This window comes from Ictalurus punctatus, chromosome 3 (genome assembly GCF_001660625.3).
Source record: "Ictalurus punctatus breed USDA103 chromosome 3, Coco_2.0, whole genome shotgun sequence".
Taxonomy (NCBI): domain Eukaryota; kingdom Metazoa; phylum Chordata; class Actinopteri; order Siluriformes; family Ictaluridae; genus Ictalurus; species Ictalurus punctatus.
The window spans coordinates 34,079,208-34,102,223 of NC_030418.2; the positions used below are offsets into that span (position 1 = coordinate 34,079,208).

The 23,016-nt window shown below is 38.4% G+C and overlaps 3 protein-coding genes across 3 annotated transcripts in view; 1 reads left to right on the forward strand and 2 right to left on the reverse strand.

Annotated features, from left to right (window-relative positions):
• Window positions 1-20,246, forward strand: part of wdr17 (WD repeat domain 17) — a 116,722-nt gene extending 96,476 nt beyond the window's left edge. Inside the window, exons 17-29 of the mRNA XM_017463393.3 lie at window positions 10,090-10,245; window positions 10,513-10,577; window positions 12,347-12,479; window positions 12,693-12,784; window positions 13,101-13,200; window positions 14,264-14,403; window positions 15,960-16,071; window positions 17,730-17,871; window positions 18,113-18,215; window positions 18,346-18,447; window positions 18,592-18,690; window positions 18,826-19,009; window positions 19,650-20,246. Of these exons, the coding sequence (XP_017318882.1) occupies window positions 10,090-10,245; window positions 10,513-10,577; window positions 12,347-12,479; window positions 12,693-12,784; window positions 13,101-13,200; window positions 14,264-14,403; window positions 15,960-16,071; window positions 17,730-17,871; window positions 18,113-18,215; window positions 18,346-18,447; window positions 18,592-18,690; window positions 18,826-19,009; window positions 19,650-19,769 (1,548 nt within the window). The 3' untranslated portion in view covers window positions 19,770-20,246. The remainder of the gene's footprint in view (window positions 1-10,089; window positions 10,246-10,512; window positions 10,578-12,346; window positions 12,480-12,692; window positions 12,785-13,100; window positions 13,201-14,263; window positions 14,404-15,959; window positions 16,072-17,729; window positions 17,872-18,112; window positions 18,216-18,345; window positions 18,448-18,591; window positions 18,691-18,825; window positions 19,010-19,649) is intronic.
• Window positions 446-3,645, reverse strand: LOC108263007 (uncharacterized). Its single transcript, XM_017463377.2, has 2 exons — window positions 3,090-3,645; window positions 446-1,968 (listed from the first exon to the last, which is right to left on the reverse strand). Exon 2 carries the CDS (start codon window positions 1,947-1,949, stop codon window positions 795-797), a length of 1,155 nt encoding a protein of 384 aa, XP_017318866.2. The 5' UTR covers window positions 1,950-1,968; window positions 3,090-3,645; the 3' UTR covers window positions 446-794.
• Window positions 4,047-6,419, reverse strand: LOC108263016 (uncharacterized). Its single transcript, XM_017463392.3, has 2 exons — window positions 6,319-6,419; window positions 4,047-5,734 (listed from the first exon to the last, which is right to left on the reverse strand). The coding sequence occupies exon 2, from the start codon at window positions 5,723-5,725 to the stop codon at window positions 5,222-5,224; it is 504 nt and encodes a 167-aa protein (XP_017318881.1). The 5' UTR covers window positions 5,726-5,734; window positions 6,319-6,419; the 3' UTR covers window positions 4,047-5,221.
• Window positions 20,247-23,016: the final 2,770 nt, after the last annotated feature.

Sequence of the window (23,016 nt, forward strand, 5' to 3'; positions counted from 1 at the left end):
AAACAGTTTAGTACTCACCAGCCTGTCTTTTCCTTCTCTTGATGTTAATAAGACAAAAAAAAAAAAAAATGCATTAAACACAGCGTCTAAAATTTGTCAGTCGTAGCTTTACCTCTGACTGTTACCGACACTGGAGACTCCTTCCATACTGTAAATGTTCAATGAATGTCTGTTTATAGAAATCTTCACCTTATCAACCATTAGATAAAAGATGTTTTTAAATCAGTTTATTATTAGCGTTAGGTTATAGGTAGTGTCCTTCGTACTGTACAAGTCCCTGTGTAACGCATTAGAACGAGGGCTTTAATATTATAAACCTGTGATTTGCAGCCGCACTAGGCCTACTGTCAGAGCTGCTGTTATAGAGTACCTTCTGACCAATCAAAAACCTGAATTCAGCAACACTGTGGTATCATTTTTAAAACATTAATAACAATGCCAGACAGTAGGGGGCAGATTACTTTAAAACCAGCGTTTTTGTGGGGGGAAAATTGCAATACTTAAGAAAACATTTCAAATTGCAGTGGTATGTCATAGCTGAAAATATCACTCATTGCATATAGTTTATATAGTATAGACGTCAGATTCTGCGTTCTAATACGTAATCACTAATCAATATGTAATACGTAATCGATACGTAATCACTTGGATGAAGGGCTACAGTTAGGGTTAGAGCAAGACATCAGATTAGCTGTTGTAGGATTTTTTAGAACTGACAGAAATCATGTGATCATGCCTTTCAAATTCCTGTACAGTTTGTGTATGTTTGATGATATATTACACATACAGAGAGTCTAAAGTATGACACATCTGCAGCAGTTTGTTGATTCGTTATCATCAAATAAATTGGTGACATCATCCTCCTGAGAACTTGGATTAGTGCTCTCTTGCTTTCTGGAAAACCAAGTTCTCTGACCCTTGTCCTTTTGAGGTCGCGGAGTCCCGGTTCTCTGACTATTGTCATCTTGAGATCTTGAAATCCGAGTTCTCTGACTGTTGTCCTCTTGATGTCTTGAAATCCGAGTTCTCTGACTGTTGTCCTCTTGAGGTCTTGAAATCCGAGTTCTCTGACTGTTCTCCTCTTGAGGTCTTGAAATCCGAGTTTTCTGACCATTGTCCTCTTTAGTTCTGGAAATCCGAGTTCTCTGACCATTGTCCTCTTGAGGTCTTGACAACCAACTTCTTAGACTTTTGTCCTCTTGAGGTCTTGAAATCCCAGTTCTCTGACTATTGTCCTCTTGAGGTCTTGAAATCCCAGTTCTCTGACCATTGTCCACTTGAGGTCTCGAAAACCAAATTCCTTGACTGTTGTCCTCTTGAGGTCTTGAAATCCCAGTGCTCTGACCATTGTCCTCTTGAGGTCTTGAAAACCAAGTTCTTTGACTGTTGTCCTCTTGAGGCCTCGAAATCCCAGCTCTCTGACCGTACTCGACTTGTGAACTTGAATACCCAGTTTTCAAGAGAAACTCCTCTAAGGTCAGCTCCCTCATGATCATAAAGATCTCCTTGCTGATGCAGTACGTGGCTTCCTTGTTGAAATCTGTCCGATCACTGTGCTCAGTCACATAGACGCTTTCAATGCACTGATCCTCAACGCTGACTATGATGCGGTCCATGTTGTTATCCTTTCTAAAGCAACTGTAATCTTCCCGGACGTAATCGGGCAGCTCGTCTGCTCCTTCACTGTTCAGATTGCCCACCACGTAGTAGGTGAGGTTGACATCAGGCAGGAGTTTAACCCCATTTTTATCCTCTTTGTTCTTAAATCGATGAAAGCCGTAAAATTTGTTTCTTGGATTGTACTGGCAGCACATCTTATTGTTGTTGTTAAAAAACATGAACTCGTTAGCAAACCAGTACAGCAGCTTGAGGCCGTGTCTTGGATAAGGTTTACCAAAACTAGAGTTCTTTAAATCAGTCAGTTCCTTCAGCATCTGCGGGTTGCTCATGGTAAATTCCTAGGAGAGTCTATAATTAAAGGGACAAAACAAAAGGGGTTGTTTTTGAGTGACTGTATTATCAAGAGAAGTGATTAGTCATTGCTGTTATATTAAACAGTAAATCATTCTCTCCAATCATTAACGCAAGTGAGGAGCAGTATTAAGTCCAACGCCACTATCGGACAGTTTGATTTCATGCTAAAATATAGTTTTGGCTGCTAATACAACCTTAAAAAGATCTGTGGATCTTAATACGAAAACATGTCAATTAATAAATCAATCAATTAGTATCGTTTAAAAAAGTCCAAAAAAAGTTTTTTTTACCTCTAGAACATCGATGGAGACGCATCTTAATCAGAGACATTGCTTACATAACGTGAGTGTTAAAATTGTTGTGCTATGTTTGATAAAAACACATAATACAGTAGTGCGGTGGTGGCTTGGCGGTTAAGGCTCTGGGTGACTGATCAGAAGGTCAGGGGTTTCCCCAGCACTGCCCCAGCCAAGCCTCCAGGGGGCACTGTATCACGACTAACCGTGTGCTCTAACCCCAACTTCCTAACATGCTGGGGAATGCGAAGAAAAGAAATTCACTGTGCTGTAATGTATATGTGATCAATAAAGACTCATTATCATACACAAACACACATAGAAATTATATAATAGTAAGTATATTACTAGTATATCAATATACTCGTGGTAGATCCAGTTTTGGTTTTCACTTATATCACTTCCTCACAGTATGTTCAGTTATCAGGAAACGGAAACTGATGTCCTGAAATATTGGGCGTGTCCATGTTAGTTTCTGTCCATATTCCAAAGAGATTGTGTTATCACGAAGAAGCTTGAAGTGGTCTGTTGCTTTCTACAACAAATGGCTTAATTCAAATATCTATTTTCAAAAGTGTCGCTTTTGTCCACCACAAACGGAGCAAAGTAACACTATTCTTATTGTCGGAAGGCAATGAAATCTATTTTACAGTCCAGTCTTTGTACTCTGCCCTTTCCTTTGATCAGCTTTCCAAAATGATATTTCTGATGTTTGGATTAAATTATAGATAGCTTATAAATAAATAAGATTAGTAACAAATATTGGCTTTTTAAACTCATTTGTTGTTGTAATGTAGAAATCATTTTCTTTATACTTACTGTTTTTAAAGAATTGTAAATTGTTTCCTCAGAGCAGCAGTGATCGGATGGTTAGCGGTCCAGGACATATCACCGAGTGCCTTGTTTACAGGAAGTGTGGTGAAAGTTTAGGAGTGTAGAAGTCACAATAGCAATAAAATCAATCATTAATCGTGTTAATGATTATAAGCACCTTTCATGCTGTGCTTCATAGTCAAAAATCCACTGTAATATGATTTATGAAATTTTGTGCAGACAATTCACATGTAAAATGATATGTGAATTTTGTTGTTTGCAAACAAAGTACAATCAACACCTGAATTAGGGCTGCAATTATCGATTATTTTAATAATCGATTAATCTGTCGATTATTTCTTCGGTTGATCGATTAGTTGGAGTAAAAGGCCAATTTTTGTTTTCTGGTTTTTTTTGTTTTGTTTTTTTTTTTCGAAAAAAGACGTTTTTTTCACATTCTGGCCATTGTTGTCCTTCAAACGTTGTGCAAATTGAAGGCTATGAAAAAGGTATTAAAGGGTTCTATGTGGGCTATGCTACACATTAGATTTTTTTTTTTTAAATATTAACATTATATTTTGAAAAAAAAAACAAAACAACTGATTGTCTACAAGCTTTAAAGTGGAAGTTACATCACTATATTAAAAGTGCTAAAAAACAAACAAACAAAAAAAACAAACAAACAACAGAATCAACAACAGAATGATCAAAAGAATCATCAAAAGATTTTGTTAAACATATTCTCTACAATTATTAACTAGGTTAATGCAAACAAATCATTTATGCATAGATTCTCGATATCCAGAATTTTTTTTTTTTTTTTTAAGTTACATCTAGTAACTTTCAGCTAGTAGCTAACTCTTGTGCCAAGCATTTTTTATTTTTTTTTGGTACATGTTCAAAGACAAATAAGCTTAAACATAAACTCAGTCAATGAAGATCACAAGCTCAAAAGGTCAAAAGTGGTGTTAAAGAAATAGGTTTTATTTCTGTTTGTTATAATGTTATATCATTCCATTCATTACAACATCGATGTGAAATGTATACAGTCAAACCCATCATTAAAAGCCAATTAAAAGGTTAACCAACAAACATCGTTTAAAAAAAACAACAGGTCTGTATTTTTATGGTTAATTGCAAGGAAACAATTGACAAGCTTTCTTCTTCCCTGAAATGAAGCCCCACCCACATATCTATAACATGGAGAACATGAGCAGTTTTTTTTCCCCACCCGGGGGCGGGGCTGATAACGTCAGCAGAGAAACTAACCTGATCACTATTACATAGCAATATGGCACTAGTCACAATATTTCCAGGTATCTTTTTGAATTCATATGCGTGTAGATTTAGAAACGTCCAAAATCAGTTTGAATAATAGAAGCACAAACATCATAAGAATTAAGAGTAATTAAATAAAAGAAAAAGAGCAAAACACAAACTTCCTTTTGGTTTCCTGATCATTATCGGTTATGTTTGGTGAGATGATGACTGAATTTAAACTGTAAGTGTTTATAAGGTTTATAACAACTTCATAGCACAGACCTTCATAGTACAGACTGTGAATAAGTAAGGAATAAAACACTTCATTCACAGTCTTGATGTTAAAGGGGTGATGATGATTCCAAGCCAATGAAAAGCCAAGCCAAGCCCTAAAAACAGCACTCCTCAAAGTAATATATCCAGCTTATATTACAGTAATTTGCCATTACAGTTATTAGTTTAATAATAACTGACACGTCACACTATTTAACTGTTTAAAATTTGAGTTAAAGTCGAACATCTTTGAAACTCCTTCCGTAAAAGTTCAATAAATATCCAAAACTTTCACCATATCAACAATGTTTTCTTGATCCGTTTATTATTAGGTCAAGTGTACGCACTTAGTCCTCCATATTCCTGCAAGTCCCTGTGAATGAGCTGTTACTATAGAAACGATAACGTATTAGAATGAGCGCATTGATATAAACCTGTGATTTATGTTACAGCCAGAGATACGGTCAGATCTGCTTTTATAGAAAATGAATCAACAATGTCTTATTTGAGAATTTGAGAACACTGCTGGTGTAAAAATAGAATGAAGTGTTTTATAAAGAAACGCTGTTCAGATCGAGCGATCGAGGGTGTTTATGTAATGATCTTCAGATACCCATTGCAGATAGAAACTCACTCCGCGTGTAACGCTGGATGATCTTAATGAGACTCTTGCTGATGCGGTAGGTGCCGTGTTGGTTGTAGTCTGACTCGCCGAGGTGCTCGGTCACATAAACTCTGTCAAAGTGCGCACCATCAATGCTGACAATGATGCGGTCGGTATTACTGTCGTCATGTTGGCCGGTGTAATCTTTCCGGACGTATTTGGGCAGCATGTGTGCTTTCGGTTTGCTCAGATTCCCCACCTCGTAATAAGGCAGGACAATATTGGGCAGGAGCTGAACGTTCCCATCGCATCTGTTCTCAAACGGATGGAAACCGAAGTTTCTTTTCGTTGGATTGTAACGCCAGCACATCTCATTGTCGTCATCAAACTCGAGGTATTTGTCAACAAACCAGTAGAGCAGTTTGAGGCCATGTCTTGGCCACGGCGTCCCAAATCCACACTCCTGCAGCTTGGACAGTTCATTCAGCGTCCGCACTCTGGGCATGGTCAGTTTCTATCACAGGGGTTTATAAAAAATATATATATATATATATATATATATATATATATATATATATATATATATATATATATATATATATATATAAAATGAAATATAATTAAACATATAAAACATTCAACTACCTGTTCACTACACTAATGCTTATATATCATGTTTTATCATAGTCCATGTTGAGCAAATAATCACACAGACAGACAGACAGACAGACAGACAGACAGACAGCCAGACAGATAGGTAGATAGATAGATAGACACTGTCATATAGATATACATAGGCCTACATACTGTATAGACAGGCAGACAGACAGATAGATAGATAGACAGACAGACAGATAGATAGATAGACAGACAGACAGAGAGATAAATAGATAGACCGACAGACATATAGATAGATAGACAGACAGACAAACAGATAGATTGATTGATAGACAGTCAGACAGATAAACACACTTTGACAGACACAGCTGACAAACACAGGAACATTCAGATATATTTCTATTCCAGGTACAGTTCAGTAGTAATAAATATTCCACTCAAGACCATCATACTTTTAAAAGAGAAAAAGTGCACACATACTGTATTGCTGGCAGTTTTTGAAGCTTCTCTTTTCCTAGTTCCTTCTCTGGTTCCTCACAGTGAGTACTCACTTCTCAGTAAACAGAAACTGATCAGCCCTGAACTGATCAGCCCAGAGTGGGCATGTCTAATACATGCTTACATAGAAACACAAAACAACAGTCGACAACAGTTGTAGAATGTTGTGAAACAATTAATTCCCTAACCAGCGCCTCTTTTTTCACCACGTCACAGGTGATCAATGGAAATACACATATTATTTCATTTTTATCACTGTTTTCATCTCGCTTTATTTTCTTATCATTGTTTGAAGAACTACAAGCATATTCGTTCTTTTAACGACTCTCTTATTATTTGCTCACTCTGATGTCATCAAAATGACTACATCAACTATGTTATATCTTGTACTAGTTTATGATAAGCGATTAAATATAACGTTTTTTTGGTACTGGACTTTTAAACCCTATCAGACTTGATAGAAGGGCAAGTGGTTTTAAACTCTACACAGATGTCCTAGCAAACCATTATATAAATTCTATTCTAGTCGCTAAGAAGTTACAGCTGTTTTAAATGTTCACAGGTATTGTGATACCTACATTATATACATATTAATTATGTTGTATAATTTTTTTTTTTAAAAAGAGGAAAGCCCAGCTTATGGAGGCGGTGATGGATGTACGTACAGATTTAAAGTTTAATAAAGATCCAACAAAACTCAAAAAGACACTATGTACAAAGGAAATGTAAAACAAACATAACCCAATACCTAGGAGACGGGAACGCATAACATGACAACACGAGACAAACAAAACCAGAGAAAGAGTGAGGAGCAAACAGTGACTCAGTAACCAGGATGAGAGTCGGGTGCGGATGGTCATGTGACCATGGTGCAGAGGTGCAGTGTCTGCTGGGAATTGAACTCCAGGGTACCTTCCGGCGATTCATAACACCGAGTCAGAAGGCAACACCAGTTTTGGGGTTTTTTGAAGCTCCTTCTGGTTTCTCACTACAGACATTCACTTCTCAGGAAACAGAAAGTGAGCACGTCTAATCTGAAGTTACTTATGGACGCTGAATGTTCTGGTACAACAAACCAGCAGTGTGTTGGTGGAGAGTTCGATCCTATTTTCGGTTATCTGGTACAGCTCCAGGAGCTTAGTTAATGCAAAATTCCTATAATTCATTTTTTTTTTTGTGGTGAATATTTTTTCTTTTCTTTTTTTTTTTCTGATCCGATCTGATTTGTTGATTTATGCTCTGACGTTTTTGGGCTTGCTCTACAGCTCTACATAATCGTTATCATTTTCATCATTATCAGAATACGTTACCATGGACACAACTTTCCTGCCACATCACTTACTCTATGTATAAAGTGCGTACCCTGGCCTTTCAGTGTTTAAGAGAGGAAAATTCTCACTCTTCTTCCTGTGCAATTTAGGATTTCTTAGTTTGTGGACACCTGACCATCATACCCGTATGTAGTTCTTCCTCCAACTGTCGCCACAAATTTGGAAACACATAATCGTATAGAATGTCTCTGTATGCTGTGGCATTATATACAATTTCCCTTCACCGGAACTGAAAGGCCCAAATGTGTTCCAGCATGACGATGCGCCTGTGCACAAAGCGAGCTCCGTGAGACACGGTGTGTGAAGGTTGGAAGAAGGTGGAAGAACTCGAGTGTCCTGCACAGAGCCCTGACCTCAACCCCACTGAACACCTTTGGGATGAACTGGAACCCAACATCAGTGCCTGACCTCAACCTCACTAATGCTCTTGCAGCTAAATGAACACAAATCCCCACAGTAATGCTCCAAAATCTAGTGGAAAACCTTCCCAGAAGAGTGGAGCTTACAACCGCAATTCCCAAAAAAGTTGGGACGCCGTGTAAAACGTAAATAAAAACAGAATGCAATGATTTGCAAATCTCGTAAAGCCGTGTTATTCATAACAGAACATAGAAAACATACCAAATGTTTAAACTGAGGAAAATGTACCGTTTTAAGAAAAAAAATGAGGTCATTTTGAATTTGATGGCCGCAATACGTCTCAAAAATGTAGGGACGCGGGCAAGAAAATGCTGGAAAAGTAAGTGTTAGTAAAAAGAAACAGCTGGAGGAACATTTTGTAACTAATTAGGTTAATTGAAAACAGGTCAGTAAGATGACTGGGTATAAAACGAGTATCTTAGCGAGGTGGAATCTTTCAGAAGTAAAGATGGGATGGAAGCAATACAGTATGTTGCTCTAAAACCTGTATATACCGTTCAGCATTGATGGCGCTTTTCCACATTATGAGTCTTTACTGGTCACATATACAGTAGAGCACAGTGAAATTGTTTTCTTCACATACCCCAGCATGTTAGGAGGTTGGGGTCAGAGCGCAGGGTCAGCCATGATACAGCGCCCCTTTAGCATAGAGGGTTAAGGGATCAACAGTGGCAGATTGGCAGTGCTGGGACTTGAACCCCCCACCTGCTGATCAGTAACACAGAGCCTTAACCACTAAGCCACCACTGACCTGCAAGCTGCAAGATGTGCAAGCTGCCCATTCCATAGGCCCTAATGCACCCCCATACTACACAGTGTCCCAACTTTTTTGGAATTGGGGTTTTATTATAACGGCAAAGGGGGAATAAATCTAGAATGGGTCATGGGGCAAAAGCACATGTGGTTGTGATTGTCAGGTGTTAACAAACTTTTGGCAATAGCAGATGAGTGGTTGGTCAGCTTATCCTTCAAACCACGAGCACACTGTCTTTACACTAGAGTACATCAAATTAACTAAAACATCAGCACGATATTATAAATTCTGCAAACGAAAAGAACGAATTCATTTCATGATGGTTCACACGATTAACTGACAGCGTGAGAGATAAATAAATAAAATGCAGCATAATAGGGTGTGCTGGATCAAGTGCTATTATATGTGCCTCTGACTAATGAGTGTGAATAATGACAACTAGGACTATTCATGCAGCAGTACATTGGCAATATACTAGACTTCTGAATACAGACCTTTATCTGTTACTCTTCCCCTCTGGTTCGTTTGTTTGTTTGACTTGGTTGGTCACATTGCCAGTGTTTGGATTTTGTCCACTTACTTGGATTTTGGATTCACTCTTTAAATAAAATGCTCTGCACCTGAATGTGACCTTACGCCTGTAGCCTGCTTGCTACATGTGGGCTGTTACGGTGTGACCTATTCTTCTACAACTGGTTATAACAGAAAACAGTGTCTGATTGGTTTAGCATACTTGTTCTCCGGGGCGACGTTTTACTTCGATTTCCCAGTTTGATTTCTCGGGTTCTCGAAGCTGAACTCGGAGAAATTTGAGGAAACGGTTCCATATGAACATCAGGCATATGTCATTCATTTCAGAATGAAACACAGAAGAACACAGGAGACGTGTGAGCAATGGTCCAAGACAGAAATTCAGAGAATGCGCAAATCCAAAGAATAATTAAGGTTCAAACCATAAAAATACCAATCACAGAATACAAGGCTCTGAACTTATACAAACATTAAATTGGCAAGACTTCGCGCACTGATTAAATATTTGCACTGGCTGGATGTAGTCGAGAAATAGAAAGTGTTTGATGGGCACTGAAGAAGGAGCTAGTATTCATGGAGGTTCCTCTGCTAGCTTGGAAGTGTAATGTCCTGGTATGAAAGGCTAGTTTAGTTCATTTTTAGTATCACGTGGTTGCTATTACTATGACGATTCTTATTATGCCATTATATTTCCTATTATTCTACTTCCTACTGCAGTCGGAGGCGCAGGAGCTGACTATAGTGAAGATGTCGAAGTTTGGTGGCGGGATTGGAGCACCCAGTAAGGAGGAAAGACTGAAGGCTGCAGCAGAAATCCACCTGAGATTGGGACAGATCCAGAGATACTGTGAACTCATGGTGGAGCTAGGAGAGGTAACATTCTGCTTTCACAGAATCTCTAAATTTCATCCAGCCCTAACTCTTGAGCGCTACAGAAGTGCAAAGTCAATGTTTTTTTTCTCTGTATTTATATTTAAATAAACATCGAAAGCACTTTAAAGATAGCCTGAATTGCTAGATATGCCAATTTAAAACACCGAACTGGTATGTTTTGTGATGGTTGAAAACGCTGACGTGTTTCTCACCGTCGATGTTTAGATTTTAAGCATCTAAAGTTGGTCACTTCTTGTTTTTGTTTAGTGGGAGAAGGCGTTGTCTGTGGCTCCCGGTGTCTCCATGAAATACTGGAAAAAGTTAATGCAAAGGTGCGTTCTACAAAGCCAAACACACTCAGTTCATATGCATTTGGTAAATGGACTGCACTTATATGGTGCTTTTTTTTTTAAACCTAGCGGTTCTGCAAAGCGTTCTCATCCACACATTCACACACCGATGGTAGCAGAGCTGCCGTGCAAGGCGCTAACTTGCCATCGGGAGCAATTTGGGGTGCAATGTCTTGCCCAAGGACAAATCCAGAACGATAAACCAATACTCCGATAACTATATAAGACATAAGAACAGAATTTTGCTGAATTATGACCTGGATTTCGTAATGGGATCCCTTTTAGAGCCAGATCTCAAAACACAATTAATCGTATTTTTTTTTTTTTTTCTGTATCTCAAAAGGATATTTATGAATCCCAGAAGGACAAATTGAAGAATAAAGTACATTTATTATAAATTTAAGAATAAAGTACAGTTAAACTTAACAATTATAATTACACAGAAAGGAATTGTATACAGTTGTAGTGCATGGTCATTTTTATACACTATAGCTACCTTCTATACTGATACAAGAATACAGCAAGATCATGCTTTCTAAAACTTCTAAAAAAAAAAAAAAAGCATAACATCATTTACATTTAGACTTTAGCAGATTATTCTTTTTAAAATCTAAATTATAGTAACTTACAAAACGATACAGAGCACTTAGCGCATCTCCAATGGTTCATAACCTTAAAGACAAATGCTAGTCGGTTCAAGTGCTAGAGTGGGCTAAGTGGTTACAAAAAAAAAAGACCAGTGCACAAATATTTTTTGAAAACCAAGAATATTCAATTCAATTCAATTTTATTTGTATAGCGCTTTTTACAATAGACATTGTCTCAAAGCAGCTTTACAGAAATATCAACACGGTATACAGATATTAAAGGTGTGAATTTATCCCAACTGAGCGAGCCACTGAGTGGCGACGGTGGCGAGGAAAAACTCCCTAAGATGTTTTAAGAGGAAGAAACCTTGAGAGGAACCCGACTCAGAAGGGAACCCGTCCTCATCTGGGTAACAACAGATAGTGTGAGAAAGTTCATTATGGATTTATATGAAGTCTGTATGGCGTTAGGAGCAGCCGTAGTCCCAGCAGTCTGGAATTAGAGAAGATTTGAGCTCCATCCAGAGGCAGAAAGGATCTGGATCTGTAGTATCTCCATAAATTCGTGTGGGGCTCGGCGAAAGGAGAGAGGGAGAAAAAAGATAATTATGACTGCGAAGTAGTAGAACAGAATCTAGTCAGGGTAGGCTTGAGTAAACAAATACGTTTTAAGCCTAGACTTAAACACTGAGACTGTGTCTGAGTCCCGAACACTAATAGGAAGACTGTTCCATAACTGTGGGGCTCTATAAGCGAAAGCTCTCCCCCCTGCTGTAGCCTTCACTATTCGAGGTATCGTCAAATAGCCTGCATCTTTTGATCTAAGTAGGAATATGACTTGTAACCAGTGGATAGAAGGTTCGATAAAGCCTTATCTGTAAAGGAAGGTCCTTAGATACAACTTTAGCAGCTATTCTGTATTAGTAGCTGCTTTATTATTTTTGGTTTGTCAGAGAAACTTTCTAGAGAGACTAGAATTTTACAGAAACGACCACATTTCCATGTTACTCTGAGCTAGTAAACAACGTCATAATCAAAACATCAAAACCTACCAAGCCTCCGCTTCTTAAATGCTGCTAAAAACTCATCCTGTTCTTTGCCCCTGTCTTGTCAAAATTTTCTAAAATCGCGTGAATATTCACGTGAATATTTGACATGCTGTAGGAGAGCAGATCAGCTGATGCAGGAAGGCAACGATGACGTGATCCCGTACTGCATTGCCACGGGCGACGTGAAAAAGCTGGTGAGTTTCTTCACGTCTAGAGGGCAGTTAAAAGAGGCGCTGCTTGTGGCACAGGTGAGTCTGTCCAGGTGAATCGCTAATCATTAACTATCACCATTAACTACACCATAATAATAATAATAATAATAATAATAATAAGTAAGCCTGTGCATAGTAACATCAGCTTACTGCAATACACCACTTGGGAAACATCTGTTTTATGGTTATTAAGGCAGTCAGTTTTATCGCGTTGACTAAATATTAAACGTGTGCACATATTTTGATCAGGGAGCATGTGAAGGTAATATCCACGGACCTGCGATTACCTCCATCAACCACTCAGCATCCACAGACAACGTCAACTTTGAGACCTACATTGGGCAAGTAGACACACAATCACACGTGACTCACGTTTGAACGTGGTTGGGGCAAACGGTTCAAATTGTTATATACGTGCATATATGAAAGGCTGCTTTGTGGATCGAGACCTTGTCAGCCTGTGGGTTATCGATCAGAAGGTCGGGGGTTCAAGCCCCAGTACACTGTTTAGACATTAACCCTTTCTGCTAGAGGGTCGCCATATCATGGCTGACCCTGCGCTCTGACATCAGCTTCCTATCAAGTGTGGATATGTAAGAAAAGAATTTCACTGCACTGTAATGTATATGTGATGAATCTTGTTGTTCCTGTGTCTAGGCTGTTGCATGGCGTGTGTCGAGAACTTGCTGAGTGGTATTTTCAGGAGGGTTGTGCAGTACTGGCAGCCTGCTGTCATCTGGCCGTAGATAACACAGAGGTATTATTTACATTGACGGCCGATTCAGAGACACAGAGACATAAACGGTGTGTTTTATTTCTAGTTTTGACAACTAGAACATCAATCGCGAACAGTGGGCCGTATTCGAATTGCCTGTAGTTCCCGCTTTCGAGGAAGAACTTTCTGGAGAAAAAGCGTCCGATTTTTTTCAGGGTTTTTCTCAATCGCGTCTAGACTACCGCTTTTAAAAAACAAGCTTGTTTTTAAGTCCCAATGAAATCAAAATGGAAGTTTTGTGGCGTTCAGTACGAATATATCAGCCTTTAGGTTATCTATAAGCTAGTGTTGCGCCAAAATTCGTATTTAGAAGAAATACACGTTCAAAATTTACAGTCTCGCTCTACCACCGGTACGGATCAACAGTCCTGTTGACGTCATTCTGTACGTTGGCTATCTCGTCAGATTTTCTATTTGATCGGACGCGCTCTAGAATCCGAAGTGTCCCTCCTGCGACTTTATAAAAATCACCTTGGCAAAGTTGTCGCTGTTGAGCGAGAGAAATTATATAATATCATCAGGCATGGGCCGTAAACGTGTCTTTGGTCCTTTGGGGCGTGTGCGTTTTATTCCGTTTTCTCACTCTAAGGTGGTTAAGAAGGAAATTCATTCACTTTATTGCTCAGGCTCGAGTCCATGGTACTAACTGTCAAGTGTTACATGATTAGCCCAGGCTCTGAGGTAAGCTAAACGCTATACTGGCTATTTTAAAAGATGGACGAGCCACAAGATATGTCCCGGCCTGACTTCCTAATTCAGTGCGAATAACATGAACACATCGAATAATGCTGCGCGTTTCAATGCACTTCATGTTAAATGTGGGGCCAAAAAAGTCCCTATTAATTATTTAATAGTGTAATATTTAATATTTTAAGGTCTGAATACACATGGGACTTGCATTATTTTGGTATCATCACTGGGAGCGCTTAACTCAACTCAACAAAGATGAGCTATAGACTCTTACTGTGCAGCTGCAAAGTAGGAACGGTAGTATATACATGTATATTGTTGTATTTTTTGTATGTGTGTGTGTGTGTGTGTGTAGTTGGCTATGGCCAGTCTGATCAGAGGCAATGAGCTGGAGCTGGCGGTGTGTGTGGGAACGGTGCTGGGAGAATCAGCACAAGAAGCCACTCATTACGTCCTGGAACTACTGGCCAGGAAATACATGACCACGGCTACATGGTAAGGGTTCTCATCACTTATCCAACACGCACAGATCTAATTACATCCAGGACGTGACATCATATACAATCGTTTTAGCAGGTTTTTAAGCAGTGGTACTCAACGTGACATCCAGGGACCTGTGAAGCATAGACAGGAAGTCTGTGAGGTTGTGACAGTGACATTTATTATTGAGCTATGACTTATCTGCTTGACTGATCACTTGAATGGTCCAATGGGTTTATTCATAACTTCCTAATAACTCAAAAATCGATCGGATCTTTCAGGAGTGAAAAGCTCTATAGCTCTAATATAAAGTTCTATATTATAGTACAGATTTAAATAAGGAGGTACAAATAGATGGATTATGTCCCTGGAGGTAGACGGTTTGAGAATCACTGATTATAGTCTGCTGTGTGATTAGTGTTATGGCTCATCTGCTCTGTTTTATCATCTCCATCTGCCTCTAGCTTTCCATGCGTCAGATACAGGTATCACCTTTTACACACTGTTTTTATTTGTATTTATCCTGCATGCAAAATCATCGCCTCCGTATCATCACCAGTGTTATTTACGATAATCCCTCATTGCCGTTCGGTTTAATCTCCGGCACGTGATCGACTAATTAATAAGCAGGATAGGATTTATTTTCCTGCCATATTTTTGGAGCTTCAATTCCATGCCGTTTCATTTGATTTGTCACAACGAAGCTTTACAGAAAGACATTAGTTTTAACTGTATAAATTTATCCCCGAAGAGAAAACCAGAGGCGACGGTGGCAAGGGAAAAAAAACAACTCACCACTGAGAATAAGTAAACGCCCAGTAATCTGTCATTTTAATAAAAAATTTTAAAAACTGGAATGATTGAGGGTCGAACGCTTCCTCAGATGTCTCTATTTGGATGGCTTTCTGACTGCAAAACAATCTGTCGTTATAGAGTTCTACATAAACGCTTGATAGTAAGTGTATATCCACTTTTGAATTCAGAATGAATCTCTAGTAAATTGTGTAAGGAATAAAACACTCAGTGTTGTGCTGTTGTGGGAAAATAATCAACAACGGAGTGGTGTGATGTAGCGGAGTTACTGTTACCGCACTGTATTTAATTCTTTTTCTGTAACGGCACGTCACAGAGTTTCTTATTTCTCTTACACCACAGCAATATGTCTATCTATCTATCTATCTGTCTGTCTGTCTGTCTGTCTGTCTGTCTGTCTGTCTATCTATCTATCTATATAAAACTATGACACATTTGATCTATTTATAGTTACGTTCAACGTTGTCATTCCCTCACGTTTTTTCTTTCTCTTAAAGTGTATAAGACCAAAAAAAAAACTGAACCCAGAAAGTGTAAGCTCCTCTGTCCTGAAGGAAATGTACAGCTTTACCTCTGACTGTTACACAGTGCTGACACTGGAGACTCCTTCCATAGACGTTCTTACAGAAAACTTCACCACATCAATGATTACACATTTCTAAAAATGTGCAGTTAATTTAGATCATTAATTGAATGTGTGTGTGTGTGTGTGTGTGTGTGTGTGTGTGTGTGTGTGTGTGTGTGGTTCTCGTGCACAGGGACTTGGCTGCCAGGCTGCTGCTGATGATTCCCGATAACGAGACGCTCTTAGCCAAGCTGTGTGCTTTTTACCCGGGAAGCTCCGCCGAACGAAACGACCTGCACGACAAGGCGAGTGACATGGCGTATGGCTTGAGGATTTTTTTATTTTTTTTTAATGTTATTTAATTAAATTATATATAACGCTGCAGTGATAGGCTTCGGTAATTCAATTCTTCAACGAGGGAAGCTGATAGAACAGGAGGGTTTATGATTTATGGTTATATTAAAGTGCACCTATTATGGTTTTTACAAACATTCCCTTTCATGTAGTGTGTTATTTAGCTATATGAGCTGATTGTGAATGTAAAACGTCTGCAAAGTTTCAAAAATCGCAGCGCACGACAAACGGAGTTATCAACTCCCAAAAGAAGGAATCGATTCTGAACAGCTGAAATGACTCGTTAGTGATTCCAGACTTTACTTCCTGTACTAACCTACATAGGTTCTGTTCAACTCTATTCTGTAGTGCTATTCTACTCTATTCTATCCCAACACTATCTATAGTGTTACGATTCTGCTGTATTCTGTTTTATTCTTTAGTACTCTAATGTATTTTTCTTACGTATAGATGCTGTTGTGTTCTGTTGGTTTCTACTGTGCATTTGTTTTCTGTTCGATTCTATGTCATGCTGTTCTATGGTGTTTTTATTCTGTAGTGGTATGATTCTGTTCAGATCTATTCTATCCTGTTCTATATAGTGCTGTTTTGTATTATTCTATTTTATTCTATTCACTTTAATTCTACTCTATTTGATTGTTTTATAGTGCTCTATTATATCATTCTGTCCTACTCTATTTTATTCTACTCTACTCTATTTTATTCTGTTTTATAGTGCTCTATTATATGATTCTCTCCTTCTCAACTCTTTTTAATTCTACTCTATTTTATCGTTTTATACTGCTCTATTATATCGTTCTGTCCTACTCTACTCTATTTTATTCTACTCTCTTTAATTCTACTCTATTCTATTGTTTTATACCTACTCTACACTATTTTATTCTACTCTTTAATTCTACTCTATTTTATTGTTTTATACTGCTCTATTATATCATTCTGTTCTACTCTACTCTATTTTATTCTACTCTCTTTAATTCTACTCTATTCTATTGTTTTATACCTACTCTACTCTATTTTATTCTACTCTCTTTAATTCTACTCTATTTTATTGTTTTATACCTACTCTACTCTATTTTATTCTACTCTTTAATTCTACTCTATTTTATCGTTTTATACTGCTCTATTATATCATTCTGTCCTACTCTACTCTATTCTACTCTTTTTAATTCTACTCTACTCTATTTTATTCTGTTTTATAGTGCTCTATTATATGATTCTCTCCTTCTCAACTCTTTTTAATTCTACTCTATTTTATCGTTTTATACTGCTCTATTATATCATTCTGTCCTACTCTACTCTATTTTATTCTACTCTCTTTAATTCTACTCTATTTGATTGTTTTACACCTACTCTACTCTATTTTATTCTACTCTCTTTAATTCTACTCTATTTTATTGTTTTATACTGCTCTATTATATCATTCTGTCCTACTCTACTCTGTTTTGTTGTGTCTTATAGTGCTATTATTCTGTTCTATTCTGTTTTATCCTATTCTATTATTTTCTGTTGTATGTTTGTATTCTGTTTGATTCTCTATCACATGCTGGGTTTTTATTTATTTATTTGTTTATTTATTTATAAGAATGGCTTATGTGATGTGTTTCTTCAGTGTGGTTTGCCGAGTTTGGAGGAGTGTAAGGATCTGGCAGAGGAGGCTCACAGTCAGGGAGCAACCTTACAGGCAGTGAAGTATCACCTGCTCAGCCCTGAACCTGAGAAGGCTCTTCCAGTCGGCATTGCATTCATTAAAGGTGTTTTTGTGTGTGCGTGTGTGTGTGTGTGTGTGTGCATGTGTGTGTGTGTGTGTGTGTGTGTGTTATTCCAACTACTAAGGAAAAAAATCAAGTGTATTATAAAAAGGAAGTGCAGACACACACACACACACACACACACACAGAGTAAAGTTACAAACATTACGTCTGCACAGTGTTCCTACGGTATGCGATCTGTTTCACTTTCTCAGATCACCGATGTTTTTTTCCTATCTCACAGAGCAGTTGAGCTGTCCCGATTGGACCGTGGACTCGGTTTATCCCATCCTCGACCTGCTGAGCTACATCAGGACGGACCGGCTCGTTCTGACCAAGTGCAGTGAGTAAGTACATCAAAGTGAACAAATCCATTAATATCACAGGAACCAGGTTTTTTCAGCATGTTATCTCATTAGAACTCACTGTGTGTGTGTGTGTGTGTATGTGTGTGTGTGTGTGTGTGTGTGTTCTCAGGGAGCGTAACGAGCTGCTAATTCTCTGTGGCTACATTGGAGCGTTATTGGCTATAGGAAGGCAGTACTCCACCATCGTCCCTGCATTGTATGAATACACAAGGTGAAGAGTGTGTGTTTATCAGCAACCTGAGGGGAAATCAGACAGATTATGTGACCAAATACAACTACACACAGATGGATCAGATCCTTTATTGTCTATTCATCTTTCTTTTGTTCTCTCTCTTCCTCTCTCTCTCCCGCTTAGTCAGTTGTTAAAGAGGAGAGAAGTCGATTTACCGCTGCAGATTGAACAGCTATCAGTGGAGCTGGAGGCCTGGAGAGCCTGCACACACTCTCTTAACAAGTAAGTGACACACACACACACACACACACACACACACACACACGATATACATTACAAGTTTGCCATACGCTAAGCCACTACATAGACGATGTATGATAATGAGAATTACATTTCTAAAACCCGTCTCACACTCAGAGGAGCAGAGGAGACGCCGTACACTCCTCCAACAGAGGCGCAGAGGGCAGAGTACACACTCCTCCTGAACCGAATGAGGGCGGAGCCTCTGAAGGGCCTGCTGGGGCCAGACTACGTCACGGGTTCCAGCTTGCCCAGTCACTCAGACGTCCAGATCTCCTGCTTTACTGGCCTCAGGATACAGGCAAGCCACACACACACACACACACACACACACACACACATCTGTTTTTCCTCTGGCTTACTAAAGAGAAAAAAAAAGCTGTTGTAAATTTTTGATTGTCAACCAAGGCTTACTGCATGATGCAGGGGAGCCAAAACATTTTCCGACCCATGAAGTCCCAGTGCTTGGAAAATGACAGAGATGTTTTTCCAGATAGGTTTAACATGATCAGATGAGCGAATATGTTTTCAGAGCTGAGAGAGAGAGAGAGAGAGAGAGAGAGAGAGAGACAGAGAGAGACAGAAAACATCAACAGTGCTGTTAAATTCTGGATTCTGATTGGTCAGAAGGTGTTGATTGATTTTCTATCTGAGTTCTGTAGCTGCAACTCACAGCTGCTCTAATAAAATTAAGTTAGAACAGAAATGTGCTTCTTACCTGGACTCATGTAACCATAATTGTTGAAAAAATACCATTCTTTAAGAAATAAAATGTAATCCTTGGCAGATTGCTGCATCATAAGAGGAATAAAGCATTCCAGGACGTGCCTTTATGGGAAAATAATCGACTTCATGGTCGTCACTGTAGATTTTTTTATTTTTATTCCTATGTCTACACTCCTGCGTTTAATGCACTAACACGGCCGCTCTGTGATTGACAGGGTCCCGTGTTCTTCCTGGAGGACGGCAAGTCATCCATTTCGCTCAATGACGCGTTGATGTGGGCCAAGGTGAATCCGTTCTCTCCACTGGGGACGGGGATACGCCTCAACCCCTTCTAAACACACATACACACACGGTCACATACACACACTATCCCATAGTCATACCCGTGTAGAGACATGTATTACAGTCTAGTCGAGGACAAAGACACAAAGGCCACAATCTTGGGAAACGGACATGAAATGAGAAACCGGGCTCGATTGACGCTTACTGTTTATGTTCAACGTCATGAGAACGCAGTTATCAGTATTTGACCATCGCAGTCACTTCGGATGGAATCAGAAACGCAGCTGAAGGACCTGATTTTGGTTCGTTTTTTACGATTGGATTTTCGATTGTATTAATTCCAGACCATGAAATGGATGGAAACGGATCTTTTCTGGAACTCGTATCCTTGGAGGAGGTGGTGATCATCGGCATATGACAAGTACTTTTATGTTTGTTTGTTTTTTATTTCATTTCTGGTTTTATTGCTTTAGTGCTAAACTATTTTGGTTTGAGTGTCGATATCCACAACACGGTTACATCCCAAATGCCAGTGTGTGCTAGCAAAGGTTTAAATAAATAAATATATATATATATATATCTCGTATATAGAAACTGCGCCAATGATGAATCAAGAAACACACCATGACCTTACACTACAGTAGTAGCTACAGTGTAAAAGTAAATCAGCTAATTATCCGTTAGCATACCAGAACGCATAGCTATTACCTGATGCTAATCTCACCTGACTTCTAGCTAAATGTTGCACATACTGTTGCAGTGCTTTGAATTTTTTTTAATTACACAATCATTTAAACCACGACGTACATCTGTAAATTAATTTGTTGCTCAAAGCCGTTTCTCCACTGTTAAACTCTAATGCACAGAGAATTGTAACTCATGCTCAAGTGAAAATAACGGCGATCAAGAGGTGTACTAGCTTTCTGCACACCAGTTTAACTCCATTAGCACTGAGGGAAAAAAAAACAAGCTTTAACATGTCGTGAGTTTCAGACAGCACACTGTATGCTAGATTTATGATGCTTTCTATTCAGGGATCTTGGTTTTCGAGGGGTTTATTTTATAAGTTCAAGCTGTGTTGAATACGTGTAGCACGTGTGTATTAGGGGTCCAAGCACTTAGTTTGTATTGTGAATGTAAAATTGAGATTGTAGTCAATGAGTCAGACGATTTTGGAAATTTTGTGAGTCTATTAAGAACTCCTAACAGTTTGCAAAAAGGAACTTTAAACTAGACCTGGGTTTGTTTATTTTCCTTTATTCATCCGAGGTTTGAGTTTGAAGCAGTTCACGAAGTCCGGAACAAAATAATCGGATTTATTTTTTAAAAGTTGGCTCAAACTCAACCAGGGGTCAATGGATTGACCAAATTTTAACTATATCTGAGGATGTACTTAGTTTAGGATTTGATTTGAATTTTAGGGGGGAAAAAAGAAAGAAAAACATTAAATAATAATAATAATAATAATAATAATAATAATAATAATAATAATAATAATAGGCTATGTTAATGCAGCAGTGTTTGTAGTCAGGGATGCATCAATATCTATACTGATCCAATACCGTGCTCATTTACACATACTCATACAAATGCTAAGATACCACATATGATATCAGGTGATACTTCAGCCGAGGTCAGAGGTCATCGTTTTACGTCTTGCAGAATCTGCAAAATGTTCATAATTTTTTAATATAATAAGAGGGATCGTAAACATTGCATTTAGTTTTTTATTCAGTTCTGCCCTGGATAAGCTACTTCACATAACAGATGTTTACATCTAGTCCACAAGACACAATAATAACTGAATTTACACAAATGAACCTGTTCAAAAGTTTACACACTGTACGCTCGATTCTTGAGCATCAGTGAATGTTCACACCTTATGTAATAGTCGTGCCCATCAGTCGTCCTCGGTGTGAAAAGATGGATGTCAACATCATGTAGCCGCTGTTGGAAAGGGGTCAGATATGCAGAAGATGCTGGAAAAGTAAAGAACGTGCAGGACCTGGGGGATTTTTTTTTTTTTAGAACAGTCTGTTATGTGAAAAAGCTTGTTACATAAAAAACAAAAAGCTAATTTATTTATTTATTTGTTTATTTTAATGATTATTTTTTTGCAGATTCTGCAAGGGGTGTGTAAACATATGACCTCAACTGTATGTGATATAAGCCTAGTGTATGCTGTTATGCTAGGGAAACGTGAGAAGAAAATGGTAACGATGCGATCCCTACTCGTAGTTCCTTCCCAGTGACAACAACAATGGCACTGTGCTAGTTACTCTTGTGAGACGTGTCTTTTCAGCAAAATGAAACCTTTGTTCATTGGAAGGTGACCACATACATATAGGATCTTGATGTTTTGGGGGGTTTTCCCCTCTAAATTGTACAGGTAATTGGGTATTTGGATTTGTAGCTACTTTGACCACTTCAGCAGTCTTCTCTGACACTCATCTAATGTTCAGTTCCTGTTCACGTCATCTTGCTGAAATATTCTGCAGAGGTTTGTGGACACAAAAAAAAAAGTGCTTGGACCCCGATGTTCACTGCTTGCTGTTTTTTATTAGCTATTATTTGATTGTGGTTTGTTACAACTGAGAACGGTTTCACACAGGAGATGAGATCTTAGGAAATATGGGAAGCTGCCGTATAGGAGAAAGACGTATGAACTATTTTTTGCTAATAGTCGAGTGTCTATAGTGTGTGCCTTAAATTAGCAAACAACGCTGTATTAGCAGGGTGTGCTACCTTAGACAACATGATTATCAGACATCAAATATAAAAGTGTATTATATACAGTTTAGCTTGTTATTATTTAAAAAAATGTCAGTCGTTTCATTCCGCGAGTGTGTGAGGAGAAATTCATTTAGTGACACGATTGTTTCGCGGTGCACCGGTTTGCATCCGTGAGAATCGCTTTCAACAGATTGCACTGTGAACTGTATTTATCCATGTACGTATGTATTTATTTATTTATTTGTATATATTTCTTTTTTTGTTGTTCTAGGATTCCGAACAATGTGTAGCCTCCATCTATAAATCTGTAACACTCAGAGAGCAGTGCGATACACAAGTACAGTGCCCTCCAATAATATTGGCATGCTGCGTAAATATGAGCAAAGAAGGCTGTGAAAAATTGTCTTTATTGTTTAACCTTTTGATCTTTTGTTCAAAAAATTCACAAAAATACTCTCATGGATATCAAACAATTGCAAACACATCACAGGTTTATCAAAACATTATCTTTGTTAAATATAGGTGCAACAATTATTGGCACCCCTATGAATTCATGTGAGAAAAATA

Coding starts and splice junctions, on each gene's coding strand:
- LOC108263016 (XM_017463392.3), bottom strand. CDS start 5,725: ATGCCCAGAGTGCGGACGCTGAATGAACTGTCCAAGCTGCAGGAGTGT.
- LOC108263007 (XM_017463377.2), bottom strand. CDS start 1,949: ATGAGCAACCCGCAGATGCTGAAGGAACTGACTGATTTAAAGAACTCT.